Source organism: Pelobates fuscus, chromosome 7, assembly GCF_036172605.1.
Source record: "Pelobates fuscus isolate aPelFus1 chromosome 7, aPelFus1.pri, whole genome shotgun sequence".
NCBI classification, from domain to species: Eukaryota; Metazoa; Chordata; class Amphibia; order Anura; family Pelobatidae; genus Pelobates; species Pelobates fuscus.
Window position 1 is genome coordinate 36758043 of NC_086323.1, and position 21928 is coordinate 36779970.

Genomic DNA, 21928 nt, shown 5'->3' on the forward strand with positions numbered 1-21928 from the left:
ATGAGTGCAGTGTGTATATAATGAATGCAGTGTAGTGTGTGTATGAGTGCAGTGTGTATGTATGAGTGCAGTGTGTATGTATGAATGCAGTGTGTATGCAGTGTATGTATGAATGCAGTGTGTGTATGAATGCAGTGTGTATATAATGAATGGAGTGCAGTGTGTGTATATGAGTGCAGTGTGTGTATATGAGTGCAGTGTGTGTGTATGAGTGCAGTGTGTATATAATGAATGCAGTGTAGTGTGTGTATATGAGTGCAGTGTGTGAGTGCAGTGTGTATATAATGAATGCAGTGCAGTGTGTGTATGAGTGCAGTGTGAATGCAGTGTGTATGTATGAGTGCAGTGTGTATGTATGAGTGCAGTGTGTATGTATGAATGCAGTGTGTATGCAGTGTGTGTATGAATGCAGTGTGTGTATATAATGAATGCAGTGCAGTGTGTGTATGAGTGTGTGTATGAATGCAGTGTGTGTGTGTGTGAGTGCAGTGTGTGTGTGTGAGTGCAGAGCATTGGTGGGGGTGGGCATTTTATTAATTATTATTATTATTTAATTATTATTGTAATATATATTTTTTTTATGTTATTATTTTTTTTTATTATTTTTTTATTATTATTTTTTTAATTTATTTTTTCGTCCTCCCTGCTTGTTAGCTGGCCAGGGAGGGGGGCTCTCACTCCCTGGTGGTCCAGTGGATGGGCTGTAGGAGGGGGGCTGTCAGGAAGCTGTAACTTACCTTCACCGCAGCTCCTGTCAGCTCCCTTCTCTCTCCTCCGTCCGTGCAGCTCCCAGGTCAGCTCCCTCTGCAACTCTCGCGGCCGCGCGGAGCGTTGCCACGGTAACCCGTGGCAACACTCTGACCCCGCGGCTCTCGCGAGAGTTGCAGAGGGAGCTGACCTGGGAGCTGCACGGACGGAGGAGAGAGAAGGGAGCTGACAGGAGCTGCGGTGAAGGTAAGTAACAGCTTCCTGACAGCCCCCGGTCCTTGTCTGTATTATGGCAATGAAAATTGCCATAATACAGACAACTGACTCGAGTATAAGACGAGTGAGTGTTTTTCAGCACAAAAAATGTGCTGAAAAACTCGTCTTATACTCGAGTATATACGGTAATTACATACATAATATATATAAACATATAATTGAATACAGTAATATCAAAATAAGCATAGAATGAAAGTGTGTGTGTGTGTGTGTGTGTGTGTGTGTGTGTTTTTTTTCCGGATTTTGACTAGGGGCAACATGGGTGGACTGTGGGTTCCCATGTTTCCCATGGTAAAACTATCAGGAAGTAGTGTGATGTATTAAAAATATTGCTATATTTTAACAATAACCGGTCAAATGCCTTGAGCAAATAATGAAGCCCACAGAAGATCAAATATCAGACCAATAATGTAAAAAGGGTCAATAATTATTTTATTAAAGTAGATTACTGTATAAATAAAAATAGTTTGAATATTGGTTAGAACAGGTATTTTATGGTAAGTGATTGGGATATGGAATGCAAATTGACAGAGAAATTCTGCATATCTGAAAACTGACTACATTTAAAATTACTAAAGACATCTACCCCTTACATTTAGTCCCGTCATTGCGAGATAATACAGAGCTACTTGGCCATTGCCCAGACTATTTGTCAGTGTCAGGTGCTTCAAATGGTCTTTTCTTTGCTGAATATTCCAGTTCATAATAATAATGGAAAGGTCTGTTAATATTTTATCACTATGACTTTGAGTTGTCTCTCCTTCTACTCAGGGGAATTTTACCAAATGTGTGAGCTTTTCTACAAAACAATACACAAGGTGAAATACACATGGATTTGATGTTTGGGACAATCATAATCAATTTTTCAACAGTAAATTTGTAATTAGTCCTTATTTATTTCTTCTATTTGTAATGGTCAATACTGTATATTATTTTAAATCAATACATTGTAAATTGGGCCATTTACAGAATTTCACAAGCTGATTAACAAAATTACCCCCAAAACTTGTTATTGAGAGGTTGCTAAAAAGAAAAAACATGTCTTTACAATTAATTCATATTATTTAACATTTCTTTTATTGAAAGTAAATACATTATAAAAAAAGACAGGAATTGACTTATTTTAATAAACGTATCAAGTTACAAGAATCAATGTGGGGTTTAATTATGTGACACTCTTTAAAGATTGTATGCATGGACAAATAATTTAAATACATATCAATACTATTATGATAATCATGTTATTCAGTTGTTAATAAATGTCTGCACACAAATTTAAAGTTTAAATAATACATCATTATTAAGTAGTTTTAGTAAACACTATTTATGTTTAAAGTGCAAAAGACATACCATATATACTCGAGTATAAGCCGACCCGAATATAAGCCGAGGCCCCTAATTTTACCCCGAAAAACTGGGAAACTTATTGACTCGAGTATAAGACTAGGGTGGGAAATGCAGCAGCTACTGGTAAATCTCTAAAAAAAAAATTAGATCCTAAAAAAAATTATATTAATTGAATATTTATTTACAGTGTGTGTATATAATGAATGCAGTGTGTGTGTATGAGTGCAGTGTGTGTATGAGTGCAGTGTGTGTATGTATGAGTGCAGTGTGTGTGTGTGAGTGCAGTGTGTGTATGAGTGCAGTGTGTGTGTAAGAGTGCAGTGTGTGTGTAAGAGTGCAGTGTGTGTGTATGAGTGCAGTGTGTGTGTATGAGTGCAGTGTGTGTATGAGTGCAGTGTGTGTAAGAGTGCAGTGTGTGTGTATGAGTGCAGTGTGTGTGTATGAGTGCAGTGTGTATGAATGCAGTGTGTGTATGAGTGCAGTGTGTGTATGAGTGTAGTGTGTGTATGAGTGCAGTGTGTGTGTGTGCGTGTGATGCAGTGTGTATGAGTGCAGTGTGTGTGTGTGTGTGATGCAGTGTGTGTATGAATGCAGTGGGTGTGTATGAGTGCAGTGTGTATGAATGCAGTGTTGGGGCCTTGGTGGGGGTGGGCATTTTTATTATTTTTGTATTATTTTATTTTAATTGTTATATTAATTTTTTTTTAATTATTATTTTATTATTTATTTATTATTATTATTATTATTATTATTATTATTATTTTTATCCCCCCTCCCTGCTTGATACATGGCAGGGAGGGGGGATCTCACTCCCTGGTGGTCCAGTGGCATTGGCAGTTCAGGGGGGGGGGGTGGGGGGCTGGCAGAGAGCGCTTACCTCTCCTGCAGCTCCTGTCAGCTCCTTTCTCCTCCGCGCCGGTCCGTGCAGCTTCTCTGTCAGCTCACAGTGTAAGTCTCGTGAGAGCCGCACTATCACCCCGCGGCTCTCGCGAGACTTACACTGTGAGCTGACAGAGAAGCCGCACGGACCGGCGCGGAGGAGAAGGGAGCTGACAGGAGCTGCAGGAGAGGTAAGCGCTCGCTGCCAGCCCCCCTGTCTGTATTATGGCAATGTAAATTGCCATAATACAGACAGTGACTCGAGTATAAGCCGAGTTGGGGTTTTTCAGCACAAAAAATGTGCTGAAAAACTCGGCTTATACTCGAGTATATACGGTATGTGCTTTTTGTTTCATGTTTGTTTCATTAATAAAATGGCTTCAGATAGAATTTGTCATAACCATTTCTAGAAAGATAAACAGGCAAAATGAAACTTTTTCTACATATTCTTATACCATTTGTGATTACTGGTTGCATTCAGAATAGTATTTCTGTGATATGATATACAATCTGTTTGTGACATTTAATCTGACCTCAAAGGCATCATGAATAAAATTTATTTTTTTCTTAATCTTTTCGGATCATCACTCACTTGTCCAATCAAACATAGATTTTGCTATAAAAAGCAGGTCATAAGAGTATTTTCTGATGACTTTTGGACAGTTTAAAGATGCTGTTTACTAAGCTCACACAGGTATAAAAACATTCTTGAACACCAACCTGCACTTTCTATGCCTTATTATACAGCTAAAAGTCTAGATTATTTAGATGATAGATGTCACTTATGAAGAATTGGAGATATATGACTTATATAGTAGGTTATATGTGTATCAACATCTTTAATTGTTTCATGATGCACTCTTTAACCGTGATTATAAGAATAGAAAGGAGTTCTTTATTAATTATCTGACAAGTGAAATTTAATGCAATCGCAAACACTAAGAGTGTGAATGCTGATTACCTGTGAATATTCTTGCAAGAATTGGTACCATATTAGATAGTTGGTAAAAAAAATTTTTACATGTGTATACAGGTATAAATGGAATGTAACACAGTCATAAATAGGTGTAGAGCTCGATGAAAGTTATACGATGATTTGGGATGGTCCATGACTTGGTGAGAACTTATAGGTCCATCATGTCTCGAGCAGCAATATATATTCTCATACCCATACATTAATTAGCCTTCCTTGAAATTTAATTAGAATTCGATTTTTTGCTCAAGAAAAATAGTTGGATTTAAATAGCTGATCCTTAGATAAATTGTAAACTAAGACTTAGATACAATAAAATGTCTTCTGTGATGCAAATAACAAAAAAATAATAATTTGAACTGTCCATTGTCTCATATGCATCCCTCTGTAGAACCGAGGTGACAAAACTAAAATAATTGGATACTTTTTTTTAAATCACACATGGGAATCAAGTAAGCTATTCAATCTACAAATGTTGGTATCTCACCAGAATCCTCACAATTTATTTGAGATTCTTATACATGTATCAAGTATTTTTATTTCCTTAATAGTATTTAAACTAATAGCTTTACCTTGAATGATATTCTAGGTTTGTAAACTTAATGGTGACTTTATAAGGTGCATGTGTTCATTAATACAAAAATCCATAGCTAGCAGTGACTCATTTGGCTAAAGCTTAATATATATAAAGCAGGCATGGTCAAGTGGTTTAGTTGTATGGCCAGCATTCCTTGCATCAACTTGGTAGTTCCAGAAACTTAGAAACAGCTAAACTACTGGGTTTTTCATGCAAGTTCTGTAGGCAAAATACCTTGTTAATGAGAGAAGCCAGAGAAAGGCCAGGTCCATTCAAGCTAACATTAAAGCCACAGATACGGAAATAACCACTCTTTTCTAAGTGGTGGAGACCAGGACTTCTCTGAACACAATACTTAACACTGTGATCAAATATGATCCAGTAGTAGAAAGCAGTGTTGGGGTATGTTCCTGTGGCAGAAAACAACAAGATACTGGCTACTGTGGGCACGTAATAACCACATGTTGATTACTGGAGACTGGAAAAGAAAATGCAGGTCTGACAAATCTCAATTTGGACTATGACAAGCAGATGGTAGGGTCAAAATTATGTGCAAAAACAGGTTTATATTAATGGAGGGGCAAAACAATACCTATACGTCATTGTTGACCATGTTGCCGAAATTGTACGGTATGTAGCACAGAGCGCACATCTACAAACACAAGCATGACTCTAGCTTGCTCTAATAACCTATACATTCCAAGACTTTGGATCCTACAGGAGGTAGAGAGGAAAGTTTGTAGCATGAATATGTGGCAGAAGAAAATACCAGAAATTGCATAAAACTATGAAATCCCTATAAAAAATATACCCAATAAAGGGCTGTTTTGCAGGCTTTGCATGTTTTTATAGTTAGATCTTGTAATGCAGAATAATCAGTGATTATGCAACAATTTAACAGATAAAAGTTAGCAGCTTCTAATAGTTCTTTTGGGGGGGAAGAATTATTTCAAAACTAGAGCTTAATAGATATCAGCAATGGAGCCTTCAAGTTATCGTTCAAGCATTGTCAAGATGTACATATTTATTTAATTGCTAGTTGGTTACTAGTAAATGCATTTGAGACACTGACCATCTGGAAGTACGTGATACGTGACATCACTGGTCAGTAACTTCATTAGTTGCGCTACTTGTTTCTTTCTCCTCTGGGTTTTCCTCTTCTTTGGGTTCAGAGATTTTGGCATCAACATTAGCTATTTCAATTTCATCAGGGGCTGATGGTTCCAACATATTATTTTGTCCAATTTCTGTGCCTGAATCGTTAATATCTTTACCATTATCCTCAACTTCTGTATCATGATCCAATTTTTCCAGATCTTTTCCACCATCAATAACATTACTTACTTGTGTAACGTCTGTGGAATTGCCATTTTCTCCATCATCTTTCTCTTTTTCTTCAGATTCTTCTTTTGGGGTGTTAGTTTCAGCTTCATGCTCGGAAGCATCCTTCAAAACTTCAGCCTCTACAGCAGAATCTTCATGCTCGGAAGCATCCTTCAAAACTTCAGCCTCTACAACAGAATCTTCATGCTCGGAAGCATCCTTCAAAACTTCAGCCTCTACAACAGAATCTTCATGCTCGGAAGCATCCTTCAAAACTTCAGCCTCTACAGCAGAATCTTCATGCTCGGAAGCATCCTTCAAAACTTCAGCCTCTACAGCAGAATCTTCATGCTCGGAAGCATCCTTCAAAACTTCAGCCTCTACAACAGAATCGTCATGCTCGGAAGCATCCTTCTCTGTATTTAAAATTAAGTTTGTGGAGTTAGATACTTGGCTTTCATGCTCTTCTTTGGTCTGATCTTCAATATTATCATGATTTATAATTCCGATCTGATCATTTTCAGAGATATTATCGGCAGTGGAAAAATGGGTAACTGCACTCTCCTCCTTAGGCTCATCCTCACATATCAGGTCTGACTCACCTGTGGCAGTATTATCGATTTCCTCTTCATTTTTGATGGCTGCATTTTCCTCACTAAGTGCATATTTTGATGTATTTTCAATATTTGCCATATCTGATTCAGTATGCTCGTCTATATCATCACCAATTGTATCATTAGTGAGTTCTTGGTCACCAAAATATCCCTCACTAAATGTTTCTTTCTCATTATTATCAATTTCCTCTCCCTTCACAGAATGTGTATCCACCACTCCCTCATCTGTTAGATTAACCACTTCTGTCTCACTACCATTTTCAACAGGTGCATCCTCAATTTCTACATCTGGCAAACCTTCTTTCTCATTTGCAGTAGCAGAAATATCTTCCTTCTCCACCCTATCAGCAGTAGCTATGTGATCATTATTAGTGCCACCATCAGTAAATTCAAGGTTTTCCACTACACTTTCATCCTTAGCAGTAGATTCAAGGTTTCCATTAGGAAAGTCATCTATAGATACATCTTCTTTATCATCAGTTACATTTTTCATGTCAGTGATTGGATCCATCAATACAGCTTCCTTTGTTTCTTCTACATCATCAGTCACATCATGTTCAGTCATCCTTACATCACTAGCTACCATTTCCTCATCTTGAATGAGTTTGTTGGATGCATTTTCACCCTCAGATGTCATATTTTCAGCTCTACTCTCCAGTTCAGTATGAAAAAGTTCACCATTTTCAGTGGTCTCCTTGTCTTCACTGTCACAGAAATCACCTTCCTTATCTTCGTCTACATTTCCCACACCTTCCACAAAATTTGCAGGTCGTTTCATCTCCTCAGCAGATATTCCTTCAACTGCCATCTCCACAGCTGAATTGCCCAGTTCCTCATTGGGTATCGGTTGCTCAGTCCTTGCACCTCCATCTGGTTGGTCATCATTCTCAGCAACTGGAATTTCTGTTATCTGTTCATTATTTAAACCCATTACATCTAAATCATCTTCTGCCTTGCTCTCCATGCTCTCTTCTAAATTTTCCTGACTTTCTAGAATTTCAGTGGTCAGTTCAACATTGCTAGTTTCACCACTTGCTGTTATCTCCTCTTCATTATCAAACACTTTCCTTTCTTCTGGGCTACTCGGGTTAGCATCTGGTTCTCCCATGACCATTTCTGTATCAGTTTCTGTATTCATTGCATCAGTTACAGGTGCATTGCTTTCCTTATCACTTGCCATAATATCAGATATTTCCTCTTCCTGAATATCATCTTTTGTTTTAATATCTTCACTGATATCTGCATTATTCAATGCTTCTTTCACTTCTGTGATATAACTAGAAGATAAGTTATTCTCATTGTCCACATTGTCAACAGTCTCTTCACTTTCTATATGAGAAACACTCAGAGGGTCTGATTTAGAACTAACAACGGGCATTTCAAACTGTTGCTCCATATTCAACTCACTATCTGCATCCTCTGCAGTCCCATCAGATGTTTGATCTGTAAATAATAAATCACTTTCTTTTTCCAAAAGTTCATTCCCACTATTTCCAGTTTCTTGATTCTGGTTTGGTCCATCTGCAGAGTTGGTGTTAGCAAAACTCGATGATGAAGCTAAAAGGTTTTCTGTTATCTCCTTAGTTGAATCTCTCTCACTTACCAATTCATCATGATCTTTTAAAGAGTTGAGATCCTCATCTTTTTCATTTAATTCATCAAGATTTGATGTAGATTCTTCTGTGTGTGATACTAGCATAGAATTAAGGGAAGAATATGCAGAGACCTCCATTGTTTCTTCTTCTAATGCCTTAATTTCATTTGTGGTTTTCTCTCCTTCAATTCCCCTAAATTCTTCAGCCATTTCCGAATCTTCTATTGGTTCCAAGGTAAGATCTGTTAAATCACCTATCTCATTATCATCATTGGAGTTTTTAAGTTCTGCCTCATCTGCTAAATCTTCATTCAATGCCTCTCTCAAAAGTTCATCATTAAATGCTTCATAATCTTCCTCGTCAACTTCTTGCGGAGGTTCCTCTGCAATATTACTGTGATCCATAATAACTTCTTCCTCATCCTTTTCTTGTTCAAGTTCTATTTTCAAATCTTCATTTAGCAAATGTTCTTGACGTGTCTCTTCTTCACTTAATGTGTTATCTGCCGTCATCTCATTTTCTTCTGTCATTTGCTCTTCTGGTTTCTCTGTCTCTTCTAATGCCTCTATTTTTGAATTTTCCTCCAGATCCTTTACATCGTTAGACTCAGCGGTCAATTCATTTGTCTCAGGTATAATGTTTTCAGCTGTTACTAGAAAAAAAAAGTATGTATATCATTATTTACATACCTGATCCACAATTATGATATATAACCTTTGACATCATGCAAATGTTCCTAAGTATTGTGTCTTCAACTGACAAACCATTTTGGATATTACAGTCAATAGTTAAAGACTTTTTTTCATTTTTATAAAATATTGCTTTATGCCTCACTGCACTTGATTTTTTTAAATGTGTTTTAGGAAATGCTTCATAATTATGTTCTAGACTGTCCTGAATTTACCTCCTTTTCTCACTTCTCTTTATGGAACTCTCAGAAAATATTACATGACGCTAAAGATGTGAAATAGATAATGGGGGGAAATATCTGTACAAGTCAGGTTGAGATGGATAAACTGATATGGTGAGAGGTCAACTTTAAAGACATTAATATAATAAAAGTAATGTTCAGAGAATAGAGGCTACTAGACTTGCAATGCTGCTTAGGTCATAAGTATAATCATTGCGTGAAAGGCAGCGCAATTTACAAATTGTCTTTGGTAGCTATTAAAGCAATCTAACAAATGTTGTATGTATAATACTTACAAATAGCAGTAGTTTGTGAAACACAAGAATGTAGTACATTTTAATCTTACATTTGTGAGCCATGAAGGGTCTTTTAAAGGTATCCTCTTCGTCTGTACTGGTGTCACTTGCCTCTGGTTCTGATTCCACGCTCTCACCTTGTCCCATCGCCTCCGCTATTTTTTCTTGGACTGATTTGCATTCTTTAAAATATCAAAACAGTACAGCACAGGGGGCAAAAACAGGAACATATGTGAAGATATTGGGTTTTTGTTTTCTAATGAAAAGAAATTAAGTGATCTTGAAGCGCAAATAATTGTGAAATAAAGCCCATGCACAATAGCTTAAGCCACTCCATGCACAAACCAAGCAACAAATTTGTAAAAAAAAAAAAAAAAAAAAAATTAAAATCATCAATGTGTATACATTTATTTTAACAGATTGTTCTATATTTTATCTCCGTTGATTGTGTTCTTGTTTTTATATGCCCCATGTAGGATACTTACCAAATCAAACAGCGTTTAATATCATGAGTAGAAATGCGAGTGTGATGTTAGAGAGCAATCCCAACTCCTCTATAAAACAAGACTGGTTTTAGTAGAACAGCTGGCTGGGTAACAGATATTCTGCTCTGTGCTTCTCATTGGACATTGAGTGTTTTATGCACAACTGTTTCTAATAAATTCAGTAGTGGAGAGAACATACAGAGTGTCCCACCGTGCTATTAAACCCAAAGCTGTACGCCATTGTGATTATTGTGTGGGTTAAGAAATTATTTAATGGTGTTTTCACTAAACAGTGACTTGTCATGGCTTGAACAATATAAGAAGATAAGTTAAAAATAATCCTGAGCTGAGCAAAATAAAATCATTTTTTCTTAGGTTATGGCTTTGGTTTTGCAACTTATTGAATCAGCACAACACCGGTTTAAGTTTATTACCCACTTCAGAGCTGCTACAATATAACCAGGAACAAAAAACGAAATTGTATCTGCGTGTGCAATTTTTTTATTATTCGCTAGTACTACACATCATCTCGTTTTGCAAATGTTTACCTTGGTACCAGAGTCATTATGTGAATATATATGTATTAAAATATTAGATTATCGGAGATGTTGATGAATACCGTTATAAGTATCAGACCGCTTTGATGATTTGTCATATCTCATGCTATTGAAGTGTTTGCTTGAAACATTAAAGCTATTAACTTAGAACTCATTAGCTAGATTTAGGACATAAAATAACCAAGGGAAAAAAATACATTACATAGGAAAAGCAATTTGTACTTTGATTAAGTTCTTTCAGTTTTTATCGAAAACGTTTCCACAACAGATAAACTTGTCATATTATCAAATCTATTCATTTGCTTAGGAAACGGCTTGTGTTAAGGGCAATCAGTCAAATAAATGTGTCTGTTTGTCAGTTTCTCTGTTTCTACCGAATGGAGAGGTTTCTCAGTCAAAGTGACATGACATAGAACATCAACCTTTATGACATTCATCAGAGAGAGACATGCCAAGGCTAATAAAATGGTCTGTGAATGGAAAGCCATTTCCCCAAACACACAATAGCTTAGATTTTTATGAGATGTGCATGTTGTGGATTAATTAGAAAGGCAAAAAATACCTTAATCGTTCATAACAAGGGGGTGGCACACCCCTATTTTATGTTATAAGGTACATGGTACATCACTGATCACTGAGGGGTAAATATATAAGGCATGAGTAAGGCAGTGTACTATTGCTATTGTCCAAAGAATAAAAGCCACAAGAGCTCAAGTGGCATGTTCCATACATAGGTTAAATGGAGCAAAAAGCAATGAGTTTGGTTTCAATTAACCCTTAATGCAGGGTAGATCGCCAGATCTTGTAGAACTACAACTCCCATGATGCTTTGCATGTCTTTAGAATGTTTTTAGAATGACAAAGCATCAGGGAAGTTGTAGTTTTAAAACATCTGGGGGTCTACCTTTTGGGCACCCCTGTAACAGTGTGTCAGTGGAGTTTACAATGGATTTAGATTTACACTTTAGTAAAACATATGAATAAAAAAAAAAGAAATATCGAAAAGCAATGTAGGTAGCTGAGTTTGCTTTTACTGCAATACAAGCAAAATGTGTGGACAGTAAATATATTTAAGTTTTTTTTCTGTTCTGTATGTAGCCATGGAAACTTGTAGAGCATGATGGGTTAATATATTGTTTTTTCCCCCATTTTGTACTGTTCCTCGGTTGGAAACCAAATCATAATAATCAGTTTGGGTTGGCTTGCACATTGGAGCAGGTGTTTCATAAAACATTCTAATGAAAGCACAGGTGAGAATTATACATGTACAAATTGTGTTTAAACTGCTCAGCCTTGCACAATGCACATTTTATAAGGAATATTCTTTTTACTGCTACTCTCCTAGACTGCCGTCTCTACAAGAAATGTGTGTCTGTCTCATTCTTCATTGAATTTTAAATCACCTTCAGGTTAATTAAAATAGAACGGATGGCTGGACAGTTGGGTCCTATCATATACTGCAAAAAAACTATATTACAATAATTTTTACCATTATAATGCTTTTAGAAATGTACCTCCAAATTGTATCCTGTTTCTCTACTGAAGAGCTAAGTCTGAGTCATGTTTTAACAAATGCAAAAAAAAGATCAGGAGTATGTATGTTATAAAATAATACAGTGGTGTCCAACTTTGGAATTCCATCTGCTGTTGCTGTTAGGTGAACTAGGCATTTGCCAAGGGCGCCGGTGTTTGTTTCCTGAGGTGCTCCCCCTATCCTGGGCTGCAGCGCAAGGTGAGCAGCTTTTGAGCTGCCCCCACAGCGCCCAGCACAGGGCTGATCCTCCGGGCGCCCGAAAGTAGGGGGCGCCCAGAGGAGCCCCGTCAAAGGGGTCCCAGGAGGTGGCCTTCTGGCCACCTAAGGGTGCCCCCGATGCGGTGCTTTTTAGGAATGGCAGAGCAGGCACTTGCTTACCTTGAAGGCAGGAGCTGTGAGAAATACTGGAGGAGAGGGGGACAGAAGGCAGGCGGCTGTATTGTGGGCGACAAGGAAGGCTGTTCTTGCAGCTTTCCACTCCTCCTTCGCGTGCCCTCTGTGATGCCGGGAGCCGAAATATGACGTCATTCCGGCCCTGGCATACTAAACAACTCGCTGGAAGATTGAGAAGCTGCCCACACCGGACCCCAGGGAGGTAGGGAGGCTTAATTTGCCTCAAAAATTTAAATTGTGTGAGTCTGTGTGTCAGTGAGTGTGTGTTTGACTGTCAGTAAGTGTGTCTGTCTGTGTGTGTGTGTGTGTGTGTGTGTCAGTGATTGAGTCTGTGTGTCAGTGAGTGTGTGTGTTTCTGTCAATGATTGTGTGTATGTCTGTGTGTGTGTGTCTGTCAGTGACTGAGTGTATGTGTGTCAGTGAGTGTGTGTCTGTGAGTGTTTGTGTCTGTCAGTGTGTGCTCATCTGTCAGTGTGTGTGCTCATCTGTGCTAGTCTTATAAATTAAATTCACCAAATGCATTGAATACATAATTTATCACAGTGATAAATTATGTATTCAATGTACAATGTATGTATTAGGCAGTATGTGTGTATGGATGCATGTCTTGGGCAGTATGTGTGTATGGATGTATGTATTAGGCAGGGTGTGTGTGTGTGTGTATGGATGCATGTATTAGGCAGGGTGTGTGTATGGATGTTGGTATTGGGCAGTATGTGTGTATGGATACATGTATTAGACAGTATGTGTGTTTATGGATGCATGTATAAGGCATTATGTGTGTATGGATGTAGGTATTAGGCAGTATGTGTGTATGGGTATACGCATTAAGCAGTATGTGTGTATTGATGCATGTATTAGGCACTATGTGTGTATTGATGCATGTATTAGGCAGTATGTGTGTATGGATGTACACATTAAGCAGTATGTGTGTATGGATGTATGCATTAGGCAGTATGTGTGTATGGATGTACGCATTAAGCAGTTTGTGTATATGGATGCATGTATAAGGCAGTATGTGTGTATGGATGCATATATTAGGCAGTATGTGTATATGGATTATATTATTCTGCATCATTTTCTATATTAGCTACTTACCTATTGCTTTAAAAAAAAAAATCATCTTCAGCCTAGAGTGATATTTTAAGACATTGCTTACAAACACAGAAAGATAATTGGTTAATTATTTGTTAATTAGAGAAATTCTAAAAAATCTGCCAGGATGTGACCTTGGGAATTGATCTGGGCAAAGCTGTTGAGTGAATAGGATCTGTTCATAGTTTAAAGCAATTTTTATGTTGGAGCAATAAAAACAGTAACAAAATCCAAGCATTCTCCCGTGTATCGGCTAATAAAATATCAGTGATTCAGTCGTTAAATACTGTAGTACACAAGTGTTTTTACAGACTCAATCAGCCACAGAGAATTAAATCGCACATGAAGAATAGGCTATTTAGCTAAACTTCCAAATTTAGCTTGTCTTACGCAACATGAGATAGACTTCTTGCAAAAAACATGCAAAAGCACAACACATGCATTCACGCAGATATTAAATATACAACATTATGTAATCTGAGATATAAAATTGGAAGAAAAATGACACAGCACATAGTGGTTTATTGCAGACATGATGTGATACATGCAAAAGTAAAACTCGGGAAACACAAAACATAAAATAATATAATATAAGGAGAGTAATAATGTAACAAAACACAATGAAAGTAAATGCAGTGACAACCAAACAGTGCAACCAACGCATTTCACAGCAAATGAAAACTTGTAAAACAGGTGATAAACATTCGGAAGAGAAATAGATTGTATTTATTTTGCTGAAATTAATTAAACCAAAAATTGAATCTATGGAATTTCTATAAATTGATCTTTGCAATTTTGTTTAACCCAGCAAATTGTTGAATATAAAGGTATACCACAAAAGTGTAGTTATAGTTGGACAGAATGGAACATTAGTGAGAATGGATGCCTCAGTTTTCAGTTAAAGTGTAACATTTAGGTAAAATACGTGTGGATAAAAATTAAGCTTCAGATAGATATTGAAACTACATCTATATATTATGCTACCAAAATTGCAGATATTAGTATATATTATAAGATACATCTACCAAGGGTTTACTGCTCCCTACAAATATGAATGCCATAGATGATGCAATACAATACATTGTTTAACCACTTGATCCCTCGCTGCACCCTGGGAATTATGGAATGCCACACTTAGCAATTTTAGAGGAAATCGAGAGGTTAAAAAAATCTAAAAACTAAATCTATAAATAAACTGTAATGTATCACTTACTATAAATGTAGTTAACTCAATAAAAAATGAACAATTTAAGCTATAAATTACCATTATGTTGAATTTAAAAAAAATAGGTGTATTTGAATATGTAGACAGTATGCTTCTATAATTTTATAGTGACAAGTTCTGTGTTAATCATGCCATGTTAGGGGGAAGAGAAAATTCTAAGGAATTATATTGCCAAGAAATTGATCAGAATTTTATTTATAAAATTAATGGAATGTTTTTTTAACGTTTGTAATAAATACATATCTTAGTTAGGTATACAAGAAAATGTATTTACTGAACTGAGTGTTGTCCAATATCTTTTATCAAGAAAGTGACATAAAAAGTAAGAAAATATGTCATTCATCAAACTCCATTAGGTTAAGTTTTTTTTAACTTTAAAATGAAGATATTGGATAGGGAAACATTGCAAAATGTACCATTAAAGTATTGCAGAGTTGCAAGAATTTTTATTCCTAAATTTGCAAATCAAAGGTTAGGTTTTATTGAATAGTGTTTGGCATTAGCTTTTATTGAATAACATTTGGAAAGCCAAACTCTGTATTGAATGATTTATTAGAGTAATTTACCTAAAGTTAAATATTTTCTATGATTTGAATGTACAACTAGCTAGGGTCAAGGATATGTGTTGTTATTAAAAAATTTAGATTTAAGGTAAAAGAGGACTACATGAAAGTCCTGTTCACAAAGAGAGTTTTTCAGAGCCACATTCTGTGATAGTGATATTTTGAGGGATTAGATTCATATTTTATGATTTCAACATAGATAAATGTAATGTTATGTATTTGGTAAAATAACTGACCCACTGAACACTCCAATAGGTTTTGCATCCTTCTGTGATATACTGTAGGTATTAAGCAGTATGTAGAAGTCAGCAATATATCATGGATATAATATAACAGGGGAAATGTTCTGAGCAACAACATTCACAAATGTGAAGTGACAGATTAGAATTTGTTTGCTTTTGGATACAATAAGGGATACAGTTACCATATTGAAATCAAGGAGGGATCGTCTGTTGTAACATTAAGGAAGGTGCCCCTGACTTCAGGATTAACAGAAGAAGGCATCTTTTTTGATGGGTTAAATAAAATCTAACAATAAATGTTTAAACCATAAAGACCAAAGATCTCTCGTAATAAAGTTTGATTGTTTACAGCGAGATTAAAATCGCAAAAATAATTACATTTTTTGAAGGTTGAGAATTAAAAACCTTGTGAATTTCAGGTGCCACTAACATGAAGCACTACAAGTGCAAACAAACTGTGTAATACATGTAGTATACCTCAAAATAATATTGCTTTTATCATACGAAAAACAATATAACGTTAATTGTTAATCGATTCTGATTGTTGATTCTATGTTGGTAATACTTTGTGTTTTGTAATGAGATTTCTTTTTACATTTTCTGTACAGCCACAAACTAAGTTATAATGTAGAAATGAGTTGCACTATCTGCACTGATTGCATTATATGGTTTTAATAACAATACATGTATGCTTGCTTTTAATTTTCTTCTGCATGATATCCACCCACATGTTAAAGGAACACTACAGTCACCCAGATCACTTTATTCTTACTGAAGTGGCCTGGATACAGCGGCCCTGTCATTTTATCCCTGCAATGTAAAACCGTAGAAATAGTGATTACTACTTTCAGTTATATATTCTCTTTAGGGGGGAGTAGGGGGGATAGATCTATCCAGTATGGATTGGCTGTACACACCTAGCAAAGCTTTGTTCCTTTCGTTCACAGCTCCTCCTCTACAGCTAGTCTTTAGTGGGATGGGCAATAAAGGTGGGTAGTGTAAAAACATAAGAACGGAATAATGGGAACAAAAAAAGAGAAATCAAAACCTCTAAAGGATAACTAAATATCACAAAAGGGTTGAGCCTTATGGACTGTGAAGGGCACCACAACTGGTGGGCTTAGTGCGAATGCGACAATAGAAACAAAAACAACCAACAATGAAAGGTGGAAAGCATGTGGTGGAAGGATGTCTAATTGGACCACTTTTAGATATGTTCCATTAAAGCCTCCTAGTAGAGTCAGGCAGTAGATGCTACTCTAGGAGAGTGGTCAATTAACTTTTTAGAACCATCTTATCCACTAGCAAACACACATGGTAAATTGTAGACTTAGGACAGTTAACCATTGTTTCAGCCAAAATCATCTGCCCCATTTTATATCCAATAAATGAAGAATACAGATGTAAATATTATGCATGACCTTGGTAGCTCCATTATAATGTTTAAGTGTTTTATCTGTTCCTACATTTCCCAGCATCGATATCTTGTTATTTTTAAGAGTATGACTAAAGGGAAGGATCAATACTTTAGGAAATAATGAGTATAAATCCTTATCGTGATGAAAACAAATCAAAAGGCATGTCGGCAATGCCTTGCCAAGTTAAAACTATGATGCTCAAGATAAGAAGGAGATATAGCCAATTTTACAAGCAGGTGAATTCTAATTCACTTTGTTGGAGAAACAATTGTGTGACAATGCTGCAGTGTAACAATTTTACACCATCACATTGTAACCACTAAGGCAATGAATTAGAAAGTGCCCCTTTATGTTAAAGTTGCTAATAGTTGAATGCTAAGACAGTATCTGGTAGGCCTCAAAACATGGGCCTGGAGGTTGTAAACAGTCAGTATTTTGTGGTTGGATATAGCTTCAGGATATTGGAAACAAGCCTTTTATTGGACAGAAAAACAAAAAACAAAAAAATCTTTTTAAATCAGTCATCTCCAAAAAGAGGCAGAAGAATAAAAGAAATATAGCAGGTGGAATAGGGATGGGAATGGGCAAAGCTTTGCTGATATTTTTTTGCCTTTGTAGATGGGACAAATACAGTACAGACCTAATCCTACAAGAATAGGACTCAAACTGTCTCAATTTTAATGTAAAAAAATAAATTTACGTCAGTTCTTCTAATTCTAATGCTTTGTTTGATTACATTTGATTTCTATGAATAAAAAACAAAATATAAAAGTACATTATAATATGTATTGCCAAGTTATTTGCCCAGTCTTAGGTTTCTTGCAAAATAAATACAAATAAAATGTATTTAAAGATTGAACTGCAATTGTATCTGCTAATATATATTAGCAATCTAATTGACAAACACACAAATACATTGCACTCGTGTCAACATCCATAAAACATATTTGCTTATTTTATGGTGATATTACATCCTGCATGCTGCTTTAAAAGCATACTTATTCAATGCAAAAACTAGTTCAAGGGCATGCATATATTTAGTCCACACAGCTTACGCTTGGTGCTTACCCTCTTCATCCTCACTCTCAGAAGGCTTATTATCTAAAACCTCTTCAGCTGCAGCTATATTCTCATCCTCAGATGGCGTGTCATCGTGCTCAGAATCTGTCTCCTGACCACTTCCAGAAGGACTCTCAAGATTGTTCTGTCTGCTGGCTGTTCTGCTTTGATGTGGCTCTTCAGCAATATCACTGAGCTGTGACGCCTTGGCTTCCAGGCTGGTCTCTTGTAATTCTAATATTTTATTTTCTGTCTCCTCCACAAGTGGGTCATCGTCTGTCTGGTTTTCTGCGCTGGGTGTTGAAGGTTTTTCGGATTCCAGTGATGCTTTTCTGCTCTGAACTTTCTTGGTTTCTTGTGTTGTCTTTTTCCTAGAAGTCTCTTCGCCATCACCATCATAGTCAGACTCATCTTCGCTTGAGCTACTAGAAATGGAACTGGCTGACGAAGAGGACTCTGTGTCATGTTTATTTTCTAAAATTGTGAGAAAATAACGTCAACATTTTAAATAATGCAATAATTAAGCTCATCAATTTCTTAAAGATCAGCAAAACAGTACATGTCAAATTCACAAGAAACCAGCAAATGTCAGTTTCACCAATAGTTTTAACTCATACTCTTTTAATACTTTATTGAAGAAAAGTAATATACTTTGTAGATACTAGTAGACATCACTTGGAAACTCTAATTGCAGAAATTGCTGCGAGAATTCAAAATCTGCAGGTAGAGCTAAAATAATCAACGTATGTACAATCACAAACAGAACAATAAAGGAATCAGGAGGCAGAAAATTCCAAATTAGGGGAAAACGTAATACCCCCCCAAAAAAACCCTTACAATGACATTACAAATACACATTCACTTCCACCCACCAGTCACTAAATGTGGCAAAAAAATTATGTTCTGTTTCTAAAAATAAAAAAACACAAAAATAGAGAAAACTTAGTCTTAAACGGAAACCATATAAAAAATTTTTTATATTGTTTACTAAAATTGTTTCAAATTGTGCTCTGTGCTCATTCTTTTAGAAGCAAGATGCCATTTTGTTTGTAAGTTTGTTTACCCAGCTGATAGAAAGCTGCCACTGAGTCATTCTCATGCCCATGTTTGATGCACAAGAGATACATACGGGCGACAATATTGCATGGCTTCCAATACACCTGCTATCAAGCAGGTGTACAGTTTTTCTAGATTTTTTACCTATTTACCTTTGCCTTAACCTTCTAACTATGGTACTCCAGATGTTTTGGGATACATCTCCCCTGATGATTTGCCTGTATTATTACTGCAAGAGCATTATGGAATAAGTAGTTTTCAACATCTGGAGTGCCAAGGTTGCCTACTCCTGTCCAAAACCATTCTTCTGAATTATCCTTCTGGTACCTATTCTAATTATCCCTTGTGCTACTGACACTAACAGGACATCTGCCTCCCTCTGCAGCCTGTACTGGTAGCATGTGCCTCCCTGCTTCTGGAATCCAAGAACCATTTGGTTACAATGATATTTTATGGCAATTCCTTCCCCCCTACATGACTTTGTTATATTGAAATATTACAAGGAGGAAACACTCAGCATTTCCTAACAATAATTATGTTGCTGGTACCGATTCACCAAAGTAGATCATGATTGGCAGCTGTGCATTCTTGCTCAGTCTAAAAATTAACCATTTTCTTCTAAATAAAACTCTCTTGCTTCCTCCACACCATTGCTTGTAGGAATTCCTAAATATATATTTCCTTGATTTCAAAGTTTAATTTATGTATTGCTACTTTATATGTTCTATTTTATTATATCTCACCTGGAGAACTGCAGTGAATGAAAGTCCAAACCACTCGGGAACATATTTTTAATTATTTTTTCCATAGACGAAATTCCATGTATGTGCTTCTTTGAACACTTCACATTTAACCTGACTATGTTTTACATGTATGTAGTAGAATACATGTGTGACACACATACGTGAGTTTATGAGTGAGCACACGAATTAGTGTATTTGTGAATAAGTGAGTGTGCATGCATGTGAGTGATTTGGCTTGTACGTGGATGTATGTAAATGCCGTTTACATGTGTAAGGTTCTATATAAGTGTGTCTGAGTGGGTGTGTTTGCTAATTATGTAAATTATACGTTGCAGCACAATTTTTTGATATGCTCAATTCAATCTTGATTAGGCAATCAATTAAATGGGTAATTAAAACATCACATTCAATCACACAGAAACCTTGATTGAATAACATGCAGATGTAGCCAGCTTCCAAAATATAAAAGCGTAAAAACAGCAGAGAAAGCCAAATTTGCCAAGCAATTGCATTGCTTCTGATAGCACAGTTGGAGCCGCAATGAGTGCTATGATTCGATACGCAAGCTTTTTCAAACCTGCTTTCTCGTTCTGAATATTCAGGCGACGACTTCTATGTTGTCTATAACGTATTTGGATTTTTCTTGCAGCTGAGTTCATGTCCTTTTCGACTAAGCTATGTTTGCCTATTCAATATGGAAAATACAACATCAAAGTAATGTAACTGCATTCAAAGGAAAGACAATCTGTGTGAAGTAGAACGGCTACAGAGAACAGACGTGGGATCATTGCACCTGTCAATAGAGTTTTCACTGAATAAAAACATATATTTAAGAACAGTGTGACGCAGAAGGTATAAAGTGTTGCCTTACAAGCGATATTTAAATAAAATATTGTAATTAAGGTCTGAATCCTCAGTAGTTTACTGGATGAGATATTTCAACTATCAAAACAAAAAATCTATATCATGCTCAATGAAAACAAATATGTAGCAAGTGTACGGTGGTTTCTGTATGAGTCATTTTTAAATCAAATGTGGTCATTACAGATTGAAACGTACATGTTCCACTTGCCACTCCCAGCTGTAAATTCCTGTCTTATCTCTCTTTCTTAGGCCCATCCCAGCAACAGGAAGGCCATTTGATTTTACTAGGCTCTACCCACCCACCCCGGTTCCATCTAACTATATAGCATGCACCTCCAGCTGTTTGGAGCCACAGCCAATGACCTCCTTATTACTCTCACATGTTATCAGCTGCTGCAGTTATACCATTAACTCTCTCTGCCATCACATACAAATCCCTCTGCTACCTCTTGTCTTATCTCCCCAGTTTAACCTTTAGATTGTAAGCTCACGGGCTGGGTCCTCTACCTGTTGTATCGGTCTGTTCTTATTGTGTTTGTCTTTTCCCAATTGCGGAATTTGTTGGCGCTTTATAAATGCCAGTAATAATAATAATAATAATAATAATAATAATAATAATAATAATGTGGCATGCCAGTGATCAACAAAATTCTATATTTTACCCACTAGTCAAATATAGGCTAAACCCACCTTTGGGATATAAGCCTCAAGCTAAATTAGACACAAATCTACAGAACTACATCCCTCAAAACAAAAAAAAATGTAGGGGGACAATGAGCAGGATGGTCCAGAACACAGATGTAGCCGATTGCTACCGGCTCTAGAGCGTCATGGTTGGATGAAGGCCAAAATGTGCCATATGGTTGAACCCAATTCCCTCTATGTGTCCAGTTATGTCTGCCAGGAACTTCGTTCCAGTGCAAGTCACCATGCTGCCAGTTTTGGCACAAATACTGTGAAAAAACGAAGAATATTTACCAAGAGGATGTAGCCTTGTTTCCTCAAAAACATCCTGCAGTTGCTAAAGAAAGAACCGTCACCCCTGATTTGGAGACAGTTCCATATTATCCAGCCTGTTAAATACTATAGAAGTAATTATTTAGCTTATTACGGCATTGGAGATATATATAAACACACATTTGCCTCAGCAGCATGTCTGGGTGATCAACGTCCATCTTCCCACCAAGCTTTACTCG

General features: G+C 36.5%; 1 protein-coding gene across 3 annotated transcripts in view; it reads right to left on the bottom strand.

Annotated features, from left to right (window-relative positions):
* Positions 1-4289: 4289 nt before the first annotated feature.
* ERICH3 (glutamate rich 3) overlaps positions 4290-21928 on the bottom strand; it is a 94086-nt gene continuing 76447 nt past the window's right edge. The window contains exons 12-15 of one of the 3 annotated variants that reach the window (XM_063427927.1): positions 18079-18543; positions 9549-9680; positions 7376-8944; positions 4290-7342 (exon numbers count right to left, since the gene is read on the bottom strand). In XM_063427927.1, coding sequence (XP_063283997.1) covers positions 5859-7342; positions 7376-8944; positions 9549-9680; positions 18079-18543 — 3650 coding nt within the window. In that variant the 3' untranslated portion in view covers positions 4290-5858. Of the gene's footprint in view, positions 7343-7375; positions 8945-9548; positions 9681-18078; positions 18544-20445; positions 20554-21928 lie in introns of all 3 variants that reach the window. The other 2 variants (XM_063427928.1, XM_063427929.1) reach the window with 2 other exon arrangements.